At 38.0% G+C, this 25005-nt stretch overlaps 1 protein-coding gene across 4 annotated transcripts; it reads left to right on the forward strand.

Moving 5' to 3' along the window:
- The first annotated feature begins 2405 nt into the window (after positions 1 to 2405).
- Positions 2406 to 24801, forward strand: fgfr1b (fibroblast growth factor receptor 1b). Of its 4 annotated transcripts, none has more exons than XM_048181070.1 (17): positions 2406 to 2864; positions 7540 to 7732; positions 14424 to 14510; positions 14592 to 14764; positions 15940 to 16063; positions 16156 to 16346; positions 17038 to 17182; positions 19092 to 19285; positions 19386 to 19531; positions 19625 to 19746; positions 20700 to 20810; positions 20902 to 21092; positions 21203 to 21325; positions 21410 to 21480; positions 21597 to 21734; positions 22947 to 23052; positions 23264 to 24801. In XM_048181070.1, exons 2-17 carry the CDS (start codon positions 7588 to 7590, stop codon positions 23444 to 23446), a joined length of 2250 nt encoding a protein of 749 aa, XP_048037027.1. In that variant the 5' UTR covers positions 2406 to 2864; positions 7540 to 7587; the 3' UTR covers positions 23447 to 24801. The 4 variants fall into 4 exon arrangements, with proteins under 4 accessions (XP_048037027.1, XP_048037026.1, XP_048037025.1 ...); XM_048181069.1 differs by having other exon boundaries at positions 2407 to 2864; positions 7536 to 7732; XM_048181068.1 differs by lacking the exons at positions 2406 to 2864; positions 7540 to 7732; positions 17038 to 17182 and adding exons at positions 12243 to 13089; positions 16489 to 16630.
- Positions 24802 to 25005: the final 204 nt, after the last annotated feature.

Consider the following 25005-nt stretch of genomic DNA (forward strand, 5'->3'; position numbering starts at 1 on the left):
GTATTTTGAGCTAAAACTTCATATACATTCTGTTAGGGACACCAGAGACTTTTGAAAAGGGGCATTATAGGTCTCCTTTAAGTACATGCAGTCATATATTGGTGTGGGGGAAACAATTCCATTAGATTGAATTTATTTATTTTGCTTTGTTGAAGTACAAAATCCATACCCAAACCTTTTGGAATATTTTTTTTTTATCTCTGAGTATAGACAGACGTATCGGACATCTCTCTTCATTTTTCCCTATAGAAATCAATGTGGTAACCAATAAGCTATATCACACCCCACAGTATATGACATGTATCTGACTCTATCTATGTTTGTATCAATGTCACTTCAATGACGAGTCATTTTTTTTCATACACATTGAACACAAAACATGTAATTGTAACCAATAACCTGTTTCTTGAGTTCAGACTTCTAAAACACAGCACACATACACGCTGCTTTGGAAAACCCTGTAAATGGATCTCCAGATGTTAATGCTGTGAGACCTAGTCCCGAACTAGGTGGTTTTTCTATGATCCACGTCGTCCGCTTACCACATCAGACGTTCATAAATAAAGCAGGTGGCTCTTGCGATGTGGTGTGTGTATTGAGAGAGTTGGATTGTTTCACCAGATGGAGATACATTCACTCTGAAAGGAAGTGAGCAAATGGACTTGAATGTTGATGTAAAGCACTTCATGGGGAGCTGTTTGAAAAATACAACACTGTTGAGGTAAAAAGGTAATTAATCTGTTAATTGTAATCAGATTTTCTGTTTTACTTCTTGGTTTATCATCAGAGATTTTGTGTGACCAAATCGTAAATGCTCACTCTAATGTTTAAAAAAATGACCATAAAAAAGTAAGAGATTCTTTACCACCATGATGCTAAGAAGCTGTGACAAAACACAAACTCACACAAAAAGGACAAAACATTGCTTTAAAAGATCTCTACGAAAGTATTGCTTAGAGACAATACTTGAAGTAGGCTATTGAATACAAGAAACAATGTATAAATGTCCATTATCAAATTACGGACTTCACGGGACACTGATGAATACAGTTGACTGGGTAATTATTGACTTTAACAGTAAATGGAGTCTTTATTTGTTTTTGCAGTTCATATTTTCAACCAACTCTGACATTAAGTGCTGCTGTTGACCACATCTGTGATCAACTGCTCCAAAGAATCCAATTAGGAGCTGAGACTGATACAATGACCAACTCATTGTCTATCTATCTATCTATCTATCTATCTATCTATCTATCTATCTATCTATCTATCTATCTATCTATCTATCTATCTATCTATCTATCTATCTATCTATCTATCTATCTATCTATCTATCTGTCTGTCTGTCTGTCTGTCTGTCTGTCTGTCTGTGTGTCTATATATTTATCTAAATATCTGTCTGTCTATCTATCTATCTATCTATCTATCTATCTATCTATCTATCTATGTCTGTCTGTCTGTCTGTCTGTCTGTCTGTCTGTCTGTCTGTCTGTCTATCTATCTATCTGTTTGTCTCTATCTATCTATCTATCTATCTATCTATCGTCTATCTATCTATCTATCGTCTGTCTGTCTGTCTATCTATCTGTTTGTCTCTATCTATCTATCTATATATCTGTCTGTCTGTATCTATCTGTCTGTCTGTCTGTCTATCTGTTTGTTTCTGTCTATCTATCTATCTGTTTGTCTCTGTCTATCTATCTATCTATCTGTCTGTCTGTCTGTCTGTCTGTCTGTCTGTCTGTCTGTCTATCTATCTATCTATCGTCTGTTTATCTATCTATCTATCTATCTATCTATCTATCTATCTATCTATCTATCTATATCTATCTATCTATCTATCTATCTATCTATCTATCTATCTATCTATCTATCTATCTATCTATCTATCTATCTATCTATCTATCTGTCTGTCTGTCTGTCTGTCTGTCTGTCTGTCTGTCTATCTGTTTGTCTGTCTATCTATCTATCGTCTGTTTATCTATCTATCTATCTATCTATCTATCTATCTATCTATCTATCTATCGTCTGTTTATCTATCTATCTATCTATCTATCTATCTATCTATCTGTCTGTCTGTCTGTCTGTCTGTCTGTCTGTCTGTCTGTCTGTCTATCTGTCTATCTGTTTGTCTCTGTCTATCTATCTACCGTCTGTTTATCTATCTATCTATCTATCTATCTATCTATCTATCTATCTATCTATCTATCTATCTATCTATCTATCTATCTATCTATCTATCTATCTATCTATCTATCTATCTATCTATCTATCTATCTAAAATAGTAAGTGAATTGGTAACGAGCAGCAGTGTATCTGCATTGAGTTTCAGAGGTGAATGGGAGGGGGGGTTGGTGAAGGGGGCAGTGGAATTCTTGAATCCTCAAATCCTGGAAGTGGGAGGTACGAAGAAAAAAACCTCCTTCATATTCCTTTCGAGAGGAAGAAGCGCTGCTGTGAGCGACAGAGAAAGCGCAAGACAAACACGCACATTTGCAGCAGTTTACTTCGCTGTGACTCGTAAATCTTCGTATGCCGCGAGACTCCTGCAACGAGTTTATGAATGAAAAACTTCACAAACAGCAAAGTCGTGGACATTTTCTCACGGTTCCTCTGCTCACCTGGACCAAAACCTTTTGTTTGGTTCAACTGGTTTAAACGTGACTCTGTTTTCCCCTCGCTACTTTTGCAAAAACAGACGCGTCGCACGAGAGAAATCTGGCTGAGTGGCTTGTTTTGATTCACTTCAGCGTGGGACATTTTCTTCGGAGATCGCTTGTTGTGGAGTAATGCTTTACAACCCTAAATAACTCCCACAAGAAGTGCACTTCAACACAACCCAGTGCTCAGAATAACATCCAGAGGTGAGTGTTTTTAACTTTGGGAAGAACATCTTAGGCTACGTGTTACCTGATGCTTGTAATGTTATTTTTTGTGTATATGAATGATAACATAGTTTGCAAGCCATAGTTATAGAAAAAAAAAGACTACAGAAGACTCTTATATCTGAATAAGACGTGTTTTGCAAATTTTAAATAGAGATGTGAATACAGAAGTATTCTTATAGCCTATGTATAGGAAGAAACCTCATATACATATATGTATAGTTGTATTTTTTTTTAAGTAAATCATTCTCATTTCCATTGTGTTTGCACATTCATGAAGAAACAAACCTTGAATAGGTGCTCACAGCAGGAGTAGAATAAGAATGCTACATTGTGTTCCCTTCATTTGCATATCAATGAATATGAAAAGTGACCTATTTTGAGCTGTAAAACCCTAGGTGGCATTGTCTGTCCAGTGTTTATTATGGATGAATTGTGTTCCTTGAGGAAACAAACCTTTCCAGGGTGATCTGTTTCTGTGTTCATGATAAATCAGGGGTTTTTGTGACACTTGAGGGAGTAAGATACATCCATTGAGTCAGTCTAAACATCTTAGTCAGAAACCCAAATGAGTCAGTCCCATCCTCTACATGTTATGCTAATTAACCTTTAGGGCCACTTTCTGATCAAGAGTGAATCATTGAATTGGTTTTCTAACATGTGTCAGCATTTCTGAGGATGACTACAAGCATTTGTTTCAGAGATGATTCATAAATTAAACTGTTATTTTCTAAAACCACAACCCCCCTCCCCTAGCATCCCATCTTGACTTATCGTGGCACTCATGCTGAGTTACAACCGAATCTCACAGTCGACCGTGTCAGCTGGAGTCCATCCAAATTGAATGTGTAATATTGGATGCGCTGAAAGACAAGCTGCGTCCATGCACCTGGTCAGAGCGCTTCTGAATCACCCACTGTGACTGGTTTCGTCTTAGTAATCTTCTCAATATCACTTTCAGCATAACTGCAGCTGAAGCTTTATATTCAGAGTTTTAGATATTCCACGATTCCATCTCATTTGCTGCACAGCACATAGCCTTTATCGTCATTCTCATTTTTTGGGGGAGTTTTTGGTGTGCGTCAGGGATTATGCAAAACGAAGGCAACGGAGGTGTGGATAGGAAGGGAAATGGGGAAAATAATTCACTTGGATTTCCTTTCCTAATCTATACAATTACAGGTGTAAAGCCTGATAACTACCCAGGCGGTCGAGAGCAGGGGGTTGGTCCCGGTTGGTGGGGTCCTGGGGTGGATTGCATGACTATCTCCCAAAACAAATACAGAGTCCAGGAATGTCATGCATGGATGAAGCAGCATAGTAATTAAGGGTCCGGGCTGGACTCTCAGGGGGGTAGGGAACACAGCAAACCCCAACCTTTAATTATCACAATGGGCTTTTCAAATGCTTCTCATGCATTACTGTGGAGAGCTCTGAAAGGACTGATGGTTTCAATGCTGTTTTCCACTTTTGGTAGTGATAGTTGAGTAGAAGTTTCTTCATTTGCTTTTGTCCATTTAGAAGATGCTTTTGTCTAAAGCAGCTTGCAAAAGAGAATAGTACAAGTATAAGCAGTTACTCCAAGGTTATTTAGGGCCAAATATGAAAAGAAATAAAACTGTTTATCATTTTATTATATAGATATATTTTATTATATACAATATATATTTATTGTTTATTACATTTATATTATAGTTTTTTTTTTCAGAATATACATTTAAACTTTCCATTTATTTATTTGCTTATATGTAATTTGCATGCGTTATTTTTTTATTTAACATTTTTTACATGTTATTTTTAATTTTAGTTTCATAAGTATGGAAGTTTGTTTCTTTTTTTTCGCAATTGCAAGTTATCATCTCAATTCTGACTTTATAACGTGCAATTCCGAGTTTATATCTCACAATTCTGAGAAAAAAGTCAGATTTGCAAGATAAAAACTCGCAATTCAGACGTTTTTCTCGCAATTGAGTTTATGTCCCGGAATTCTGACTTTCTTTCTAGCAATTGCGAGTTTACATAAACTCAGAATTGTGATATAAATTTGCAATTCTGATGTTTTTCTCACAATTGAAAGTTTATATCCCGCAATTCTGACTTACTTTCTAGCAATTGCGAGTTTGCATATAAACTCAGAATTGTGATATAAACTCGCAATTCTGAGAAAAAAGTTTTTTTTGTGAGATATGAATTCAGAATTGCAAGAAAAATTTGTAAAATTGCACTATAGTTGCAATTAGCTTTTTTTAAAAAAAAAAAAAATTATTACAAGGTGGAAATAAGTTTCCATACATTAGAGAGTAGTAGGGCTCTTTCTTTCTTTCTTTTTCTTTTTGTGTGGTGGTAGAAATTGGAAATTGCTTGTTTCCTGTACATCAAGTATCAAAAAGCACAAGCAATGAAGCGTGAGCAGCACTTTTTGCAAAGTCCTTCAGACTGCTGGTAGAACTGTGTAACGTGTTAGCTATTATCCCTCTAGAACTTCACACGTTTTTTATACGGTTTCGTGACTGTTGTTGCAAAACACTTTTATAGCTTATCCAATAACATTTCTTTGAATCTCGCCAGCGTGCCACAGTTTCATGTGTGAAAAGTACCACAAATAACTCTACATTCTCATCAGTTTAAGAGATTCTTAAATTTTACTACTTTGACATGGTTATGGACAGCGCCTGTGAGGTAAATGAACTGCGTTTATGGGCTTATCATAAACCCGCTGCACACCAGCATTTAGGATTTTTCATTCAGGTTCGCCACCCACCACAGAGCGACCGTCTCTTCATGTAGCCAAGAGGTCGCACTTTAGCTGAATTACTTTGGCATGAAGACCATAGGACAGCTCTTAGTAATGGATGGACATCCCTCGTTTATCATTCTAATGAGGTGATCACAATTAACACAATGGGATGTTGCTGTATTGTAACTCCTCCTAGATGAAAACGGATCATGGTCTGGTATTCTAAACGCCGAAAGCTGAGCCATGCGACGAAGGTGCTAATGCTGCCACGCTGCAAATCTATCACTTGAAACAACTTTGTCTTTGTTTGCATTCACTAATACTCTAATTCCCCTCACTCTTATAGTAATGAGAGCAGAACATATGGCAACAAATTGTGTTGTATCAGATTGGAAATTGTGGGTAGAGTTGAAGGTGTGAGAGCAAATGGTTTGCCGTGTGATTATTGGAGGAGGGGATACAAAAACAACCGCCAGATTACGGGGCTTTTGTTGGGTAATGTTTGGCAGGGATAGAGGCGTGACTGGGGTCCCGAGGAAAGCCAAGTGTCAAGTGGTGAGTCTTAGGGGGGCATAGCATTAACAGATGTGTTTCACACCACCGGGATGGCCTCTCTACATGTACTCAGGGGGGCAGCTGCTGTCGGGTGAGGGGTCGAGAGGTTTTGGGGCCTCTGTTTTCTTCATACTTGTGGGAAAAAACTATGTTTAAATTAGTTTTTGATTTGCGATGTTCTCTTGTCTGAAAGTTAGAGTCTTACCTAGTCTAGCGTCTTTTCCTTACAGCTAAATTAACTTTTTATGTCAACAGATGCTTGTTGCATTAAAATAAGGAGAATTGTTTTTAATTGTTTATCTGCTGGTGTTGGTCAGTTGTTGCATAAACAGTTGTCAGTGCTAATCAAACTTAATATTTAAGAGCAATGAAGGAGCCTTAGAAGTCAAATGAATGACTGCCAGATGGGCTTTATGGCCAGGTGACGTATTATTTCAGTAAATGAAATGGGTCTGGTCTTTGTAAGCAGATTGTGAGTGTAGTTGGCTTATGTTTTTTTTTGTGGTTCTTTGATATAGTTATAAGTGGAAACTTAAAATGGTGTTCAAAAGATTGGGGTCAGTAAGATTTTTTTTAAATTAGTCTCTTATGTTTACAAAGGCTGCATTTATTTGGTCTTACTGACCCTCAAACTTTTGAATGCTCTTTCTTGTATGTTGCTTCAAGTCCTTCTGGATAGAGTTTGTAAATCATAATTGTGATGTGATGTGTGTTCAATTGATCTTGGTCAGAATAAAATGGATCAATTCACAAAATTAAGAATATAGACTAAAATAAGCAGTCAGCTTATGTACCATTACAAATTTGATTGCTACAATTATTTAGTGATTACTTCCCCAAAATTAAATTTTCCCAGTGGTATTTACATTGTGTTGGTGTACATATGCACTCAACTCCTAAATATCATTCCAACTTTCCAAATCTAATCATATCTAGGGACCAGAATAAGAGACTTCGGGGTGGCCAGTACACTTTTAAAAATAAAGGTTCCAATAGCGAAGAATCATTTTGGGTTCCATAAAGAACCTTTCAGTGAACAGTTCTTAAAAGAACCATTTTTCCAGAACATTTAGCAATCCAAAGAACCCCTTTTCCACTATAAAGAACCTTTTGTGCAATGGAAAGTTTCCATGGATGTTAAAGTTCCTTCATGGAATCATAGATGCCAATAAAGAACCTTTATTTTTAAGAGTGTGAGCAACCATCCTGACCAACCAGAACTCTCTAGCAATTATTTAATGGAGAAAAAAAGTCCAAAAGCCAGATCATTCCTATGAAAAGTTTTTTTTCCTCCTTTGCATCCATGCATACCATGTTGGACTATTTCCTGTACACATTCTCTTTCACTTTTTTGGCAGGTAGCTCTATGCTGCTGGTGTTGATGGCCCAGTGTTGCCCACAGCTGTGTGAATGAGCTGTTTCGGCCCACCCTCTTCGCCCAGCTGCCGTGGCATGGCTTCTCTCAGGATGATGAAGTCATGGCATTTGCTTCTCCTGTGGGTTATTCTAGCTCACCTCCCCTTGGCCCACTCACGTCCCGCAGTAACCGAACAAGGTAAGTTTTTCCTTTTCCAGTGTTCACTTCCAGGATGTTCATAATCAAAGGTGGCGCAAATCGAGCAAACGGTTAAAAGCAGCATATATTTTACTTGTGTGACTTATGAATGGACAACATTTATTTGATGTTCAGTTTACACTAGGCTCCACCTCATGTAGCAGCAGAGTTCTGGTCACGGCTCCGTTTTTGATGTGGAGTTAACTAGTGGAGCTGGAACTCATTAGGGTCTGGTGTGCTGTAGGAGTACAGATGCTTTTCCTTTATGAATCCATGGAGCTTTGGGCTCTTTCGCTCTTTCTTGAAACCTTAGAGGTTCAGATGGATTGTGGTGAAAAAACTCCTTATTGTGCTAAAATATCCAAACACAATGCTCTCTCTCTCTCTCTCTCTCTCTATATCTATATATCCATGACCATGACCATATTCTACATCCCTTAACAACTACTTTACTAACTGTTAATAAGCAGTAATTAGGAGTTTGAGACAAAAGTCATAGTTAATAGTGATAAATGGACCCTAATATAATATAATATATATATATATATATATATATATATATATATATATATATATATATATATATATATTATTTCTCCACCGATAACCGATTATTCAGAGTTATATCTGCCTACTGATACTATACTATATACTGATAACGATACTGATGGTTTGGGGGTTCTGCCTTTTATACCTTCTTTTAAATTAATGATAATTTCATTATAATTAATCATCATATTTTTAATTATTATATTTTGAAAGAAATGCAAATAAAAACTTTATTCTCTCCATTTTATCAACTTGTTTCAGATTAAATGGTATCAGTTATACACATTACTCAAATTAATATTAACGCACATGAACTAAATTCTGAAGATTAAATTAATATTTCTTAACTTTCTGAATGTTATTAATTCATATAATTACTATTAATATTGAACATTAAACTGGTTTCTTAGCATTTTCCTGCGCTCTTTTGATTGACAAAATTTATCGGCCCTGACTATCGGCTGTTTTTAAACTATCAGCTGATAGTGTGAAAATTTGCTTTTATTGGCTGATACCGATTATTGGCCGATATATCGGTACATCTCTAATATATATTTCATACTGTGCATTATAATGTTGATACTTTTTTTAACATTTGAAACAATTTATTTAACTTTTTATTGTTGCATTTCATATTTATTTAGTATAAAATTTGTTAAAATGTTAAATAGTATAACATTTTTATATCTGTCTGTTGTTATCCATATCATAAAAATTATTATCAGCTTTTCTACCTGAATTTGTCAATGCATCCCTATAGTTGTGGTATCAAGAGGTTTGATAATTTGCCTATTAGTGTATAAGGGAAATGACAGCCTGACACCAACACACTTACACTACAGTCTTAATTGTCTGCATAATTATTGGTGATGCATGTGTGCATACAAGTCGACAGTGTCCATTCACAGTTGCTTAACACACTAATATGTTGTACATTGTGGGCCACAGAGCTCATCTGCATGTGAGAACAGCCATCCATCGCACATATCCTGTTGCTTTATAAACTCTTGGTCTGTTGTTTGTGAGCCTTGATCGAACTGTCTGTTTGCCTTCTTGCCTGAATTGACTTGTTGTAGTGACTCGGTGCCCAGCAGTATTACTAGCCAAGCAGGAAATCCCAGCAGCAATCCATTCAGACTAGGACTTCCTCTATTGATTCCCAGCCAAGTCCAGAGCTTAGCAGCAATACTGGCTGATGCGTAGAGATTCGAGGATTGTTTTATTGAAGCTTTACTTCATTAAAAGGGTTGTAATGATCTGAAATGGAATGACTTTTCGGCTTTTAAAGATGTCGTTGGATGAATGATGAGGTGATGACAGATGTTGTACACTTCAGCCTGGACTGACTGACCAAGACAAATGGGTCAGGCCTCCGCCTCCCTCTGAAAAAACACATTCTCTTCGGTTCTCCAAGAAGCCAGTCCGGAGTGGTCTGATTGTGAGCACACAGATGTGCGTTGGTACAGCTTACGATGAAATCATGCTTGTGTTTTTGGGTCGGTCAGACTGGGACAAATGACGTAGGGACATATCATGATTCTTTCTGTTCTGTGGAAAGCGTTCAGTTTAATTCAGTAAGATTGTTTCCTAGCAGTCATAAAGAAGTACGTTTTTTTTTTTTCGTTTTTTTTTTTCCCCACAGAATTTCTTCCATAAACAAAATGTGCTTCCAATTTCACAGTTTCCCCATTTCGGCCATTTAGGTGGTGCGCCCCTCCTTTTGTTGTTGACTGCTTCCAATTTCACTAGAGGAATGGTTCAAATTCCCACATGATGAGGACCAAATCGTCTGCATTTTTATTCACTGTGCTGTTTTATGTGCAAAAAGGTGAAGCTTGTGCAATTGCTTTGTAAGATATTCTGATTTTATATTCACTACATTAGCCTTTTGAAAGGAAGTGTGCATGTGATTGCTTCGGTTTTCAACCCCATAAATGGGTTACTGATCTGTTCTGAAAGGGCTGTGGAGAACAGAGGAAAAAAACAATACTACACTCAAAAAATGCAGCATTAAAAACAAAGTTGGGTTGAAAATGGACAAACCCAGCCATTGGGTTGTTTTAACCCAGTGGTTGGGTTAAATGTTTGCCCGACGTGCTGGGCAGTTTTATTTAACTCAACTATTGTTTAAAAATTACTTTATGGCTGGATTAAAATGAACCCAAAATATGTTGGAAATTAAAATCAGACATAATTACTAGAGGCAACAATAATCAAAAGTAATGTTTGTTTAATTATGAATCATTAAACTTATTGATAAATGTTCATTTATAAAACATATTAATAAATGTTAATTTCCAACATACTTTGGGTTCATTTTAAGCAATAAATAGTCATTTTTAAACAATAGTTGAGTTGAATAAAACTGCCAACGAGTTTGGGCAAACATTTAACCCAACCGCTGGGTTAAAGCAACACAACCACTTTGTTAAAACAACCCAATTGCTGTGTTTGTCCATTTTCAACCCAACTTGGATTGTTTTTAACCCAGCATTTTTTGGGTTCATTTTAGGCAAGCAATGTAGTAATTTTTAAACAATAGTTGAGTTAAATAAAACTACTCAGCAGGTTGGGTCAAAACAACCCAATCGCTGGGTTTTGTCCATATTTAACTCAACATTTTTTAGAGTGTAGTAAATACAAATCATAAATAGCAACTAAAAAAAGTACTACCAAGACTACATTAAATACTAGTTCACTTGCTGAAACCATTGAAAGTCAAGAGCAATTTAATAACAACCCTCTCAGTCATTTCATATAATCATTTGGCCAATAAATGTTCATGGTTACATTGATGTTTTTATGGATATTTCTGTTAATTTTTGTCACCACTTGAAGCAGAACCAGTAGACTCCTAAAAATATCTTTGCTGGATTAATCACAACAATAGTAACAACCAGACGTTTAGTTTGAACAACAAAGGCATCGAAAGGCATGCTGGGAGTTGACAACCCTTTTAACTCCAGTTATGAGTGCTGTTTTTCTTGTCATGTTTCTGCTCTAGTAAGTGATTGGAATAATTGGAAATAAAGTGAATGGAAGGAATACGATAAGATATCAGTCCTCATTTTATCTTTAAGACCAGCAGATCCCCAGCCTCTACTTTTCAGCTCGGCATGCTTTTTTTTGTTGTTAAATTGGGCTGAAGCGAAAGTTGATCCCACCCCCCTCTCGTCCCGTTTCCTTGCTGGGATTAAGGGGCCTGTGATCCAGGAAATACCTCCACTTGGCTCAAGTGAGATCTCCATGACAACTAGCCGAGGAACCTGCTGTTACAGGCTCTTCTCCGTCTCTCCAAACAGGCTCTCTTTCCCCCTTCCGTCTCCTTATGGATCCGCTCGCATTGTCAGGAAACATAGCGGAGGACAATAGGGATGGATTAGTTTGTTTGACAATTAAGGTGACTTTAGTTTGGTGGGGGGTCTCTTTGAATAGGAACGGCTGTATGCTCTGGCGTCAGGATTTTTTTGGGCTTTTGTTTGTATGTTCTGAAACTCAGTCATAATAAGTGCAGTGGGTCACAGGAGGTTAATCTTTAAACTGTTTCATTTTTTTTATCTTCAGAACTTCCCACTCTTTTGTATAGGAAGTGTTCCATCTCTTCCTAATAGGCTTGTGTTTTAGATTCAAAGTGTTTGAAAGCAATATTGAATTCATGGGTGAATCTCATGATAAATATTCTTGGGCCACATTTCACCTCAAAAACAAAATGGAAAAAGAAAGAAAGAAAGAGAATTATATTTTATAATAATTATATTTTGCTGTGATTATATTTTTTAAAAATAATAAATATTTAAGACTATTTACATTATTTTCTTATGAAAATCGAGCACATTTTCCCAACAAAATATGTTCAGAATCAGATATTTTACTTTTTATTTTTTTTTTTTTTTTTTTTTGTGAAATTGTCATACGTTTTAATTTTATTTTTATTATTATATTTTACGCTATCAAACAAATACTCTCTTGGTACAAATACTTCACATTCTTAATGTAAATCATGATTTTTTTTTTTTTTTCAAATTCCAGTCAAAAGAAAGCTATTGTAATTTTGGCATTACTGGAATTTGCTTAATTGAAATGTGCTAAATTGCTTAAGGCTTAATTTCCTTTATCCAAAATATAATCATAATTATTTTCTTTTAATTTTAGGATAAATATTCCCCAGTGATTTTGAACGAGTTGGAGTTATTTCTGAATACCTGTCTTGTGCCTCACTTTTTCATCGTCTTTGACATTTTGGCATCACCATTTTCTTTAAATGGTTTTTGTTGGTGGTGATCCTGTCATATTTTTATAGTTTCATTAGTTTGTTTTTTATGTTTTTTGAGGCATCCCTTACATATTTTTCTTTCTCCATAGTGCTTTACAAACTCATCCCTCTTTTGTTAGTCATGGCTCTTATTTAACTTTAGTGGTTCTTCAATTTCCTTTGGACAAGCTTTGTCTCTTGTCTCACACTTTGTTTTCGAAATGCCAATTTTAATCCAGTACCCCTTTGCCAAACATTCCATGCTGGTCTTCTGTTCCACCACTAGTCCGAACAGAGGTGAAAATGGAGCTGTACACATTGTTCCCTGGGGAGCGTTTGGTGCTGCAGTGCTTGGCTCAAGACGAGACCCCGGTTGTAGGCCTAGGGGTCATCTGGAATAGAGACCACGCTGCATTGCTGAATGGAGACCGCATGCGGGTGAACGGGGGCCAGCTGGAGATCGGGTCAGTGGAGCCAGCAGACTCTGGGCTTTACTCCTGCACTGTCCAGAGCTTTCTGGGCAACCACTCTGCCTATTTCATCATTAATGTGACAGGTACGTCTTGTAGGAGCTTAGAGAGGATGGGGGTGGGGTTCATAACGAAGAAACAATTTTCTCTGCAAATGACTCGTTTTGTTTCATTTTTGTGGTATAGCTGAAAGTGTATTTTTTTTAAAACCCCTGACTTATCCCTCAGCACCAAACTAGGCACACCTATGTAAGAGCTCATTCTGTGGTCACGTGAAAAAGTGACTGGCCACTTGGTGGCACTATAACAGGAAAAAACATGAAAATGGCTATAACTACTTCACCGTTAGTTAGATCAACTTGAAAATTGGCATGTGGTGTCTTTGTCAAGGTGCCATGATTGTATATGAGGACATTGACGCATATCAAAAAACATGTCTGCCATCGGCCACTGAAGCTTGAGCAGTTATCAGACAAGGTTAACGGAGGCCGATCGTAACAAAACTCGCTGGACTTGTTTGACTCATGGCCCGAGAGGCTTGTGAGAAATTCACGTGTTTTTCACGTGCGTGTATCTTGCAATTTTTTGCACACTCCCATGACATGGTACAACTCCTCATTCTGAGCAACAATGCGGCCCGCCACTGTCCATCAAATCATTTGTTAAATATTGGAGATTATTTCAAAAAACAACATTAGCAAAGTCCTAGGTTTTTGGCTCAACCTTGATAACTTTAAAAACGATATATTTGCAATGGTAAATTGCCTGTATTTGCTGTAAATGGTCTTTTACATCTATGATCGAGATGGTTACAGGCTTGCTAATTAAACCATAATACGCATATGCTTTAAGGCCTTAAAGTGCTTGAACCCCAATAATTGCTGCTTGCAGCTATATTTTACGTTGCTTTTTGAGGTCGTATATTGTTGTCAACTGAGGTTTTGTGAAGTCTTTTCTCCCTGTTCAGCTGTGGAATGTGTCAGGCATTGAGTGGTGAATTTGTTAGACGGCTCCCCAGAGAGATAGAGAGAGAGTGTGTGTGTGTTTGTGTCTGTGTGATTCGAGCGTGGGCACGGCTCTGGAGCAGAGCCTGCAGTGACTCATGCGCTCTCACTGTCCGGCACTCTGTGAAGGGCGGATGCGTTTGCTTCGTCCACTATCTGATGAAGAAAGAATACAAAATGTGGCATAATATTGTGAATAAATAATTAAAAGCATTGCAAACCTCTTCTTTCTTAATTTGCTGCTATTCTGTGTTTCCTGGCCAGGATGCTAGTGGACATATAGACAAATAAATAACCACATCTGTGTGTTTTTTGTGACGTCTGAAATTGCGCATGGTGAAATAGCTACATTCTGACCTTTATGGGCGGCTGTATGAATTTATTCTCTGACACACATCCTGTCGACTTTGTCACAGGTCATGCAGTAGCGTCTTCTGAGGATGAGGATGACGATGAGTCATCGTCAGAAGAGAACAAGCCGTCAAGTAGCCAAGAGCTCTTACGTAAGCATGCACTTTCTTTTTCGGGAAGAAAATCAAATGATGAATTGGTTGTTGTTTTAAAATGCCATATTTTCTCTCTAGCGATGGCACCTCACTGGGCTCAACCTGAAAAGATGGAAAAAAAGCTTCATGCCGTACCGGCCAGCAAAACGGTGAAATTCCGATGTCAGGCCGAGGGAAACCCAACTCCGAAACTACGCTGGTTAAAGAATGGAAAAGAGTTCAAAAGAGACCAGCGCATCGGGGGCTACAAGGTATGTTTGCACATGTGCAGACTTCTGTTGTGATATCACTGTTGTGTAGGACATATAGCCCTCATTTACTCTGCACCTGAGCCGAGAGAAGGAAAGCTGAAACCTCAGCTCACAATAGGCCAAAATCACAGCCTGAATCTCTACACCCTGAACCCGACACCTAAATACACACACCCTGATTTAAACATGCAGGAAACATCAGACATCTCATTACAAGTAGATAGCCGTAGTGATTAGGGCTCGGGGATATACTGAAAATGCACATCATATTTGTGATTATATTGCTGCCAATTTCAAGATTCAAGATTGTCACACCAGGCATATAAAATTATACGGTGTACTGTTCCTTTAAGGCCCCATGGGGCAACTTTTTAATTGACACGCATAGAAACAAAGTGCAAATATCAAGAAAACAAGTACCATAAGGTGCTAAAACAAGTAAGTTATAACAGTTTTAATGCAATTTCATTAAAATAGATGTTAGAAAGTGTCTACTAAAACATCATTAGCAAAAATGGCAATTAGTAAGTTTGATTCTTCCCTATGAATCAGTTTCAAAATCATGATCCATTTCAAAATCAGTATGTTTCAATGAACTGACTTCAAAGGCGGTACTGAAATTTTAAAAATTTGAAGATACCAGCATATCCCCCTATCATTTTGAGCGCCATTGAACGGATTCTTAAACACCTCTGATTGGCCATTGTGTTCACACGTTCAACAGATATGTCTGTGATTGGCTACAATGACCAACGTTTCAAAAACATGTTGTAAATAGACATCAATGACGCTCTTCAACGAGCGCTTACACAGATACACACGGGAGCATTTGAAAGCAGGCGTCTATCAACCGATAGACACCTGCTCGCAAACGCTCCCATGTGAAGAGCATCAAAGATGTCTATTTACAACATGTTTTTGAAGCGTTGATCATTGTAGCCAATCACAGACATATCTGTTGAGTGCGTGAACACAATGGCCAATCAGAGATGTTTAAGAATCTGCTCAGAATGCTAGGGGGAAATGCTGGTATTGTCAAAATTTCATTACCGACTTGGTACTAAAGTCGATACTTTGAAAACACTAGATTCAAACACACACATATAAATGTATATATTTCGAGTAAACATTTTGTGAATACATTTGAAAAAATATTTATTTTCTTCTATTCTCAGCTGCGGGAACACATGTGGACCATAATCATGGAGTCTGTGGTGCCCTCAGACAAGGGCAACTACACCTGCCTGGTGGAGAATGAATACGGAAGCATCAATCACACCTATCAGCTGGATGTCGTGGGTCAGTAACGTCTCGATCTCGACCAGTGGCAGTTCAGGAATAAATTCTGCAATTATATCCAAGTCTTACAAAGCCCCTTGTGTATGTTGCAGAGCGATCACCTCACAGGCCCATCCTGTATGCTGGTCTCCCTGCAAACCGAACGGCTGTGGTTGGCAGCGACGTAGAGTTTGAATGCAAGGTTTTCAGCGATCCCCAGCCTCACATCCAGTGGCTCAAACACATATTGGTGAACGGAAGCCAACTGGGACCTGATGGACACCCTTACGTACGCGTCCTAAAGGTAAAGGTTTTACGGTGAAATGCAGCCATTTTGCTCAAGTCCGAATTGTATCATGCAGCGGTTTCACATAAGTGATCCACACGTTTTAGGATGTGGTGGATTGGGATTGGATGTCATGAATTTGGTTTCTTGTTGTCTCCAGCACTCGGGGGTCAATAGCTCGGACACCCAGGTGCTGACACTCTACAATATCACAGAAGAAGAGGGCGGCGAGTATATATGCAAAGTGTCCAATTATATAGGAGAAGCCAATCAGTCAGCCTGGTTAACTGTCCTTAGACAAGGTAACTTGACCACAGGCTAGTCTGAAATGATCTCCTTAGAGGTTTTTGCCTTGGGTTTCTCTCATGCTTTGGGTTTTCCTATTCAATAATGCCATGGAAACTACCAGTTGACCCAAACAATGGCAATAATTCCCTCGCTATGGATTGGGTCTTACTGGAGAGAGTCTCCATGTGGCTTGCCTGATTTTAGGTGGAGGTAGACTTGAGGGTGATGGTGCTGGGCAGCGATATTTTGTCTCTCTACAGGTGATGGAAAGGTTTCAGGTGGCTTTCTGAGCTTTGGGAGCATCTAACTGGTTTTTAAAACAACCAAAAGCAACAACTCCCCAAGCTCAATGTGGTCCCGCTTCCTCCTCCTTTCCCCTCACGTCTTGGGCCTCGGGTCTGCTTTTCTCGTTCTCTTCCAGACGGCTGGCCTCAACACCACCGACAAGGAGATGGAGGTGCTCCAGTTGAGGAATGTGTCCTTTGAGGATGCTGGGGTGTATACTTGCTTGGCGGGCAATTCTATCGGGATCTCCCATCATTCAGCATGGTTGACCGTTGTCAAAGGTATCCGGCGACTCTTTCCTGTCCTCTCCAGACCTTTCCTTCTCATCCATCTCTCCCAACAGTGCCCATTTGTTTGTGTCAATCGCCAGTTTCAGGTGAACCACATTTAAGTCAAAGAGCTCTTACTCAACTGTCACTTTAGCCGGTGTATCTTTTGCACCATTGACAAAGGGCGAGGTGTTTCATGGGAACGTGTGTGGCCGTCCACAGGTGCAAAACCACCCATGCGTGGCACCAGCATGAAGAGTAGACCAAACATTTGGATTTTAGTGACATCTTCCCCTATAGAAGTATTATCTTACTAAGGTTCCCTCAGTAGTTTTCACTTCCCATTGACCTGGCAAATGACACCAGTTATGGCACTGTTTCACCTCCTCTGCTTTTCTTCCTCTAAATTCCTTGTTTTCTCTGTCTGTCCTGCTATCTTTGTTGTTTTAATGAGCGGTTAGTGCACACCAAGTCACCTTTACTCCAATTAAATCAGTTATGCTTGTTCTGAGAGTAAGCAGACTATGATATGAGAACATTTTGCAGACATAAAGCTCTGTTCCAAACAAAACTAGTGGGTGATCTTGTTGTTCTAAGGCAGCATCATAGACTTTTTATTAATTTACATGACTTTTCCAGGTCTACAAATCACAAATTAGGCTACCTCATGTATCAAGACCATGGGGAACCCTGGTTCTTCAAAGGAAAAAAGTTGTTGAGGGGGTGAATTAAATTAACATATATATGCTTATGCCTTATTTTAATAATTTTAAGTCATCTTGAGGACCCCTTTTGGAAGTTTTCTGAGGCCCTCTTGTTGAAAACCTCTGCTCTAATAGGCATTAAATTATATAGCTCAAAAAATATTGGGTAAAATAGTCAATTAAACTGTTTTTATTGATACTTTCTTTTAGTATTTAATGAAATAACAGCATATTAATAACATTTTCCTCAACTTGCGCACCATCTTGCATTATTTTTTTGCACCAATCTAGTCGAAATGCATAATGAGATGTGATGCAGCCTTAGAATTTATCCAAAATTGTCCAAATCTTATAAGGCAGCATAATTTTTGAACCACCTTTGTGTGTGGAGCATGATTATGATGCCTTAAAAATGCCATATGGGTAACAGTATCATTTTGGAAGAGCGTTATAGTTTTTTTTTACTATAATCTGAATTTATTGTGACTTGGTGCTGCATTATCACTGCATCATTAAAATATTTATTACTAATATATGAAATAGTTAATAATCAAGCACCACAAAAATGTTGTCCTTATCTTCTGGACACTTTGTTTTATTTCAACCATTGCATACTTTTGCAGAACAGCTCAACTCTATACGATGCTCTAATTTAATAACAACCCATCAGGTATAGTTATGTGTCTCTTTGGCCTCCCAGGACAATTTGGCCACGATGGTTTTATTTCATACTTGTGCATGGGACGACTGCAGCCTCACGTCGGTGGAGAATGTGGGGCGAAATACTACTCCACAAAGGAGCCATTATGCAGCAACAAAGGGAGCTTGTGCTCTCTTCTCGGTGCCAATAGTGTCAAATGCACTGGTTGAAATAAAACAGAGCTCGGTGTGTGTGTGTATGTGTGGATATGTGTGCGTGTGTGCCTGTCACCAGGATCTACCAGTGTGTGTCAGTCCAAAGCACTGTTTAATGCTGTAGTCACAGTAACAGAGGTGTTTTTGATGTCGGTTGAAACCATGTAAGTGGATTCGACCTTATTAGTGCTGCCAAGCATCGCTGTTATATACATTTTTTTTCACTTTTTCAGAAATAATACCACCTACTAGCATCCATATAGCAACAGACGTTTAGAGCCCCACAACAACATTCTCAATTGTCAGAAGCTGTATGAATCTAGTTTTGGTTACTGACCCTAGCGTTGTGTTTGCCCCATAAGCACCCACCGCTCCCTCTGCAGTCCCCAGTCAGTCCTACCTGGAGGTGTTGATCTACTGCGTGGGATTCTTCCTCATCTTCCTCATGGTAGGAATCGCCACTATCGTCAAAGTCCGCAGCTCCTCCAAGAAGAGCGACTTCAACAGCCAGCTGGCCGTCCATAAGCTGGCCAAAAGCATTCCTCTCCGCAGACAGGTAACAAATAAGGGATTTGACGCACTGGTATCCTAAAGAAAGACCCTCGTGTCCATCTAAAGGCCTTTAAAAACACCCCTGCTGCTTCCTCGGCCTACAGGTGTCTGTGGAATCTAGTTCATCTCTGAACTCTGGTGTGATGTTGGTCCGACCTTCACGACTCTCCTCAAGCGGGACCCCCATGTTGTCAGGGGTCTCTGAGTACGAGCTGCCCCAGGACCCGTGCTGGGAGGTGCATCGAGAGAGGTACGACCACTGCTTATTTAAAATTTAAACTTCTTTTTCTGTGTACAAGGGGCAACTTAGAAATCATTTTGTTCATCTGTATGTTTGTTACAGGCTAGTACTTGGGAAACCTCTGGGAGAGGGCTGCTTTGGCCAGGTGGTGATGGGCGAAGCCATTGGACTGGACAAAGACAAGCCCAACCGCATAACTAAAGTCGCTGTGAAGATGCTGAAATGTAAGTGGTTTTGCAAATTAACACCCTAAAAGACCTCATGAAATGGTTTGATGCTGTTTCGAAGTGATCTGACTGTTTTTTTGATATCAAAAACCTTGTATACTTACATTAAAGGAGGAACCAGAATATCTTACTCTGCAAAAAAATTGCCGTCTTTCTGTAAACATTCTTAAAATAAGATACATTTACTTGATCAGCAAAACTGTGTACATTTTCATTATATATACTCTTATTTGAAATGCATATTGAATTAAGTTTATTGTTTATATGCCATTTGCAAATTGTTTTTATTTAATTTATATTTTTACTATTTATTTATTTTATATGTCCAGAATAATATATAAAATATATATATATATATATATATATATATATATATATATAATTTATTTATCATGTTTAATAATAATAAATAGTAATAAAATATATTCTCTTAAATATAATAATAATAATAAATAGTAATAAAATATGTTCTTACACCAAGAACGATAACTAAGAAAATAACTATAACAGTAACTATATTAGCGTCCACATCAACAAACAACATTGTTCTGTTTATTATAAGCATGCTGCAGTTTTGTAGTCTGTCACTTTAAATTCTTGACTTCTTTAAAGCAGGATGGATTCTGATTGGCCGTCAATGTTTTTATCGTTCAGCTGGAAACAAAATAATTCTGAAAGTGATTCCAGCAATATCATTTCTCTTTGCCGATATAGTTGTGGTGTTGACTTTCTTTCTTTTTCTTATAAATTTCTGTATTTATTTCCTGGAAAATCAGACAAAAATACTGATTGAGAAAGTGACTTTTTTGCATTGTAGAGCCAACAGACATTAACTAAAATCCACAAAATACCCATTTTGGTTTCATGTGGGCTTTAGGACCAAACCACGTTATTGATCAGATTTACTTGTGTAGACCTGACCTCATCAACATTTTGCCTGTTTTGATTAGCTGACGCCACTGAGAAGGACCTGTCTGACCTCATCTCAGAGATGGAGATGATGAAGATGATTGGAAAACACAAGAACATCATCAACCTGCTCGGAGCTTGTACCCAGGATGGTAAGACCCCATCTGAGGATTCTTACAATCATGTGGCATTTGAAGATGCTGGAACATCTGGAAATGTTAGTTTCATATCTTCTTCCTCCAGGCCCTCTTTATGTCATTGTGGAATATGCCTCTAAAGGAAACCTGCGGGAATACCTGCGTGCCCGCCGGCCGCATGGCATGGAGTACTGTTACAATCCTGACCAGGTGCCTGTTGAAAGCATGTCCATTAAAGACTTGGTCTCCTGTGCCTACCAGGTGGCTCGTGGCATGGAGTACCTGGCATCCAAAAAGGTATTGTTGATATTTTGTGATTTTTATGAAAAAAATAACACTTTTGATGCACAATTTCTTCAAAAAGGTGGGCTAAAAAACTTTTTTGGTCTGTGTGCGCTCCTCAACAGTGTATCCATAGAGACTTGGCAGCACGCAATGTACTTGTAACAGAGGATAACGTAATGAAGATAGCAGACTTCGGTCTGGCCCGGGACGTTCATCACATAGATTACTACAAGAAGACTACAAATGTAAGCAGTCAGTTCTTCAAACAGTCGTATTTATAGTCCAAATATTCAATTTATGACAAGTGAACATCTTTATTTCTTCTTCAGGGCCGGCTGCCTGTCAAGTGGATGGCACCTGAGGCTTTGTTTGACAGGATTTACACACATCAAAGTGACGTGTAAGATGGCTCATATGTTTTCCATTCTAGTATATCCTCACAGCAATGCTTTTACTTAATAAAAGTGCAGTTTCTTGGTTATGGCTTGGTCCTGATGAAGTGCTCTTGGGTTGTAGGTGGTCTTTTGGGGTCCTTCTGTGGGAGATCTTCACTCTGGGGGGCTCGCCGTATCCCGGAGTCCCTGTGGAAGAGCTCTTCAAGCTTCTGCGAGAAGGTCATCGCATGGACAGACCCTCAGCCTGCACTCAGGAGCTGTACGGCCCTTTCACATATTTGAATTAGTGACTAAGGCCGTGTGTCGACCAAAGCTAGCGTATTTTTCCAGTTGTTTTCAATAGAAGTGCCGTGTTTTTTAAAACGGCAGCAGCGCGACGAGGCACGTTTTTAGCTGATCGTTTTTTTTTTAGCTGAATGTTCAACTTCTTTTGGGTAAAACGCAGCACTCATTACTGTCACTTTGGTCGAGCCATCCAATCACAGTGGAGGAGGTGCGGGACAAATACAACATTGAGCAGCAACAGATGACAACAACAAGCGGACAATAGAACAAAATCATTGAAAACAAGAAACAGAGCAAATACTTTACCTTTTCTGAAGAGCGCTGGCATTTTCAGCTGGCTACAAACGCTTTGGTGGACACACGGCCTAAAATAGGCTTTTTTAAAAATTTGATTAAATAGAATTTTTAAAAACGACATTAACAAAACTTTTAACTTTCGTAATGTGACACATTTTTGAGTGAAAATCTATATATTATATATTAAATTAATGTTATATAATTTATTTGTTAGTTTGTTTTTATAATAATAATAATAATAATAATAATATTTTTTTCCACTCTTGGTTACCTTAGTAGAAATTAAAGCTTTTCTCTTTAGAATAAAATGGCCCATTCAGATATTTTGATTTGCAACTAAAAATGCTTCTGAATTTCATTTAAATAAAAACTTTTTCAAACTTGTATTAAAATGTCATTCACAAGACATTTAACTTCCGTGATGATACATTTTTGAGTGAAATAGTTAATTTTATTTATTTATTTTAATATTTATTTATTTTAGGAGCAATATTATTATTAAAATAAATACATAAAATTGTTATTATTAAATAAAACAAATATTGAGTTTGAAATATTGAAAAAAAAATATTTTTATAAATAATTATAATAATTTATAATTATCATCATTATAATAATGATGATAATTATAAATTATTATAATTATTTAAATCAATTATTATCTATTATTTAAATAAATACATCTTTCAAAAATATGTCGCACATCATTTTTGTGCAAGTTTTAAAAGTTTATATTTTTTCCACTCTAGGTTATTTTAGCAGAAATTAAAACACTTTTCTTTGAACTGAAATGCACTAATGCATTGTGCACAATAAGATTTAATAAGAAAAAAATATTTTATGTTGTCTTTACATAATGACTCAGTTATGAAAACATTTTTCCTTTCAGATACCTGATGATGAAAGACTGCTGGCATGCGGTTCCCACACAGAGGCCAACTTTTAAACAGCTGGTAGAAGACCTTGATCGCACCCTGTCCATGATATCCAATCAGGTAAGGCCAGCAGACTGTGTAGGTAGCTACTTTTTAAGTCAGCATCCTACTCAAAATGAACCCTCATAACAAGTGACTGATTTGAAATGCACATCATGGTCAACTCTGGCCCAAAACGCAAGCATGCAACTCCCCCGCAAGCTTGGATGAAAATGTTCTCATTCCAATGCATATTGAGGATTGCCTATTAACGTATGTGTTTCCCTTTCAGGAGTATCTGGACCTCTCTGTGCCCCTGGAGCCCATGTACTCTCAGGTCATCCTGAATGAAAGAAGTTCCACCTGCTCCTCCGAGCCGGACTCAGTCTTCTTAAGAGATTCTGGACCTGAAGAACCCTGCATCCCCCCAACAGTTCCCCCACAACAAACTGTTCGGTCCTTCAAAAAACGCTGAAAGTAGAGGATCTCTATTTTTCTGCTTCCTTTGACTCATAAACTCTGCAGGCTCAGAGACTGAGGAGTTCAGCCTGGGCCGTTCTAGCACAGAAACGCAAGCAGGGGGAAACGTTTCAAACCAGCAGACTCGCAAAGTCAAGACTGATCAAAACAGAGAGGCTTGTGTGGGAAACGACCAAACTTTTTGCCCACCAATTGTCCTTCAGAGGGATCGATCCTCACAAATAAGATGTTCAAAAAGCATCACATAAGGAAAGAATGCTTGTAATCGCCAACAAAGTCAATGGGTTGGACAAGTGTGCTGGCTTTATAAATGCGGTTAAATTGTACAAATATGAAATTATATAAACACTATTGTTTTATATTACTATTATAATTATTATTATTTTTGTATGAGCTTGTTTATGCCTTTTTTTTGTTCAAGAAACATGACCGCAACACCGTTGGGGTTCTGGATAGCCCCGCCCACAATGAAATCTCATTGGTCCAAAATCATGCTACTCATAAAATTGTAAAAGTGTGTAATTTAAGAATGTTCAGATACTTTTTTTGTAAGTTGGTTTCCTTGGAAAGTCTAGCTTGACATAGGAACATTGGCTACATCAACCAATAGCTTGAATTGGGGGCGGGACTATCTGGTTGTTCAACCAATGGCAGATGAAGTGAATGTTTAGGAAACCTGTTTGAAAATAGTTATTTTATAGTAATTTTTGCCGTTTGGCAATGCTAGTCGTGCAGAAATTACACACTTCACCTTTTAAACGTCAAATATGTTCTGACTGACCGTGATTGTGTTATGTCACAGCATTTTCTCTTTCAATGTGGAAAAATTAACTTATGGTTACAAATTTAATGTAGCGCCTGGTTAGATGATGGTGTCACACAGATTTATGTTTAAATAAGCTACAAATGAAATCTGTTACTCATCGCTTGCTGTTGTGGTCTTAAAGTGCGATTACCATTTGTTTGGTGTCCTGCAACACTAAATTCCAGTAGTGTGAATGAATGTTTAGTAACTATTAATATGAAACAGCTGGAATATGTATGTCTGTTTAGCGTCAGCATGGTGATTGACAATCTGTTTGCACCAGTTTCAAAGCATAGCATGTCTACATTATTTTAAGCTAGACTCTCAAATGACAGGGTTTATATGACAGGACTGGCAACTTGTTGTGAGGAATGGTGTAAATTAGTTCTCAGAAAAAGTTTTGATGCTTGTGTGATTATGTATGTCCTGATGTGAATTTTAAGGCAGTGGCCATGCACTTATATTCAGGCTGTCAATAAGCTGACTGATATTGCCTTTCCTGTGGGAATATAAATAAAAAAAAAATGTTATATATAAAATTAAAACGATCTGAAGCTCGCATTTGTTTATATAGCCCCTGCACGTAGGAAATAAATGACAGGCGAACCAACATCTCTACTTGCAAGCTGGTCCAGAGGTTGTCTGAAGGGCAGATGTGCGTAAGTTGCTGACTTCAATGCGATCCACTCGTGCTGAAAGCATGAGCGAGAGCTAAGCAAATGATTAACGGTGAGAAGAAAGCGCTTTTC

This window comes from Megalobrama amblycephala, linkage group LG2 (assembly GCF_018812025.1).
Source record: "Megalobrama amblycephala isolate DHTTF-2021 linkage group LG2, ASM1881202v1, whole genome shotgun sequence".
Taxonomy (NCBI): Eukaryota; Metazoa; Chordata; class Actinopteri; order Cypriniformes; family Xenocyprididae; genus Megalobrama; species Megalobrama amblycephala.

Coding starts and splice junctions, on each gene's coding strand:
- fgfr1b (XM_048181067.1), top strand. CDS start 12,837: ATGGAGCTGTACACATTGTTCCCTGGGGAGCGTTTGGTGCTGCAGTGC. Junction 20,811..20,901: donor CGGAGCTTGTACCCAGGATG/GTAAGACCCCAT, acceptor TTCTTCCTCCAG/GCCCTCTTTATGTCATTGTG. Junction 21,481..21,596: donor TACACACATCAAAGTGACGT/GTAAGATGGCTC, acceptor CTTGGGTTGTAG/GTGGTCTTTTGGGGTCCTTC.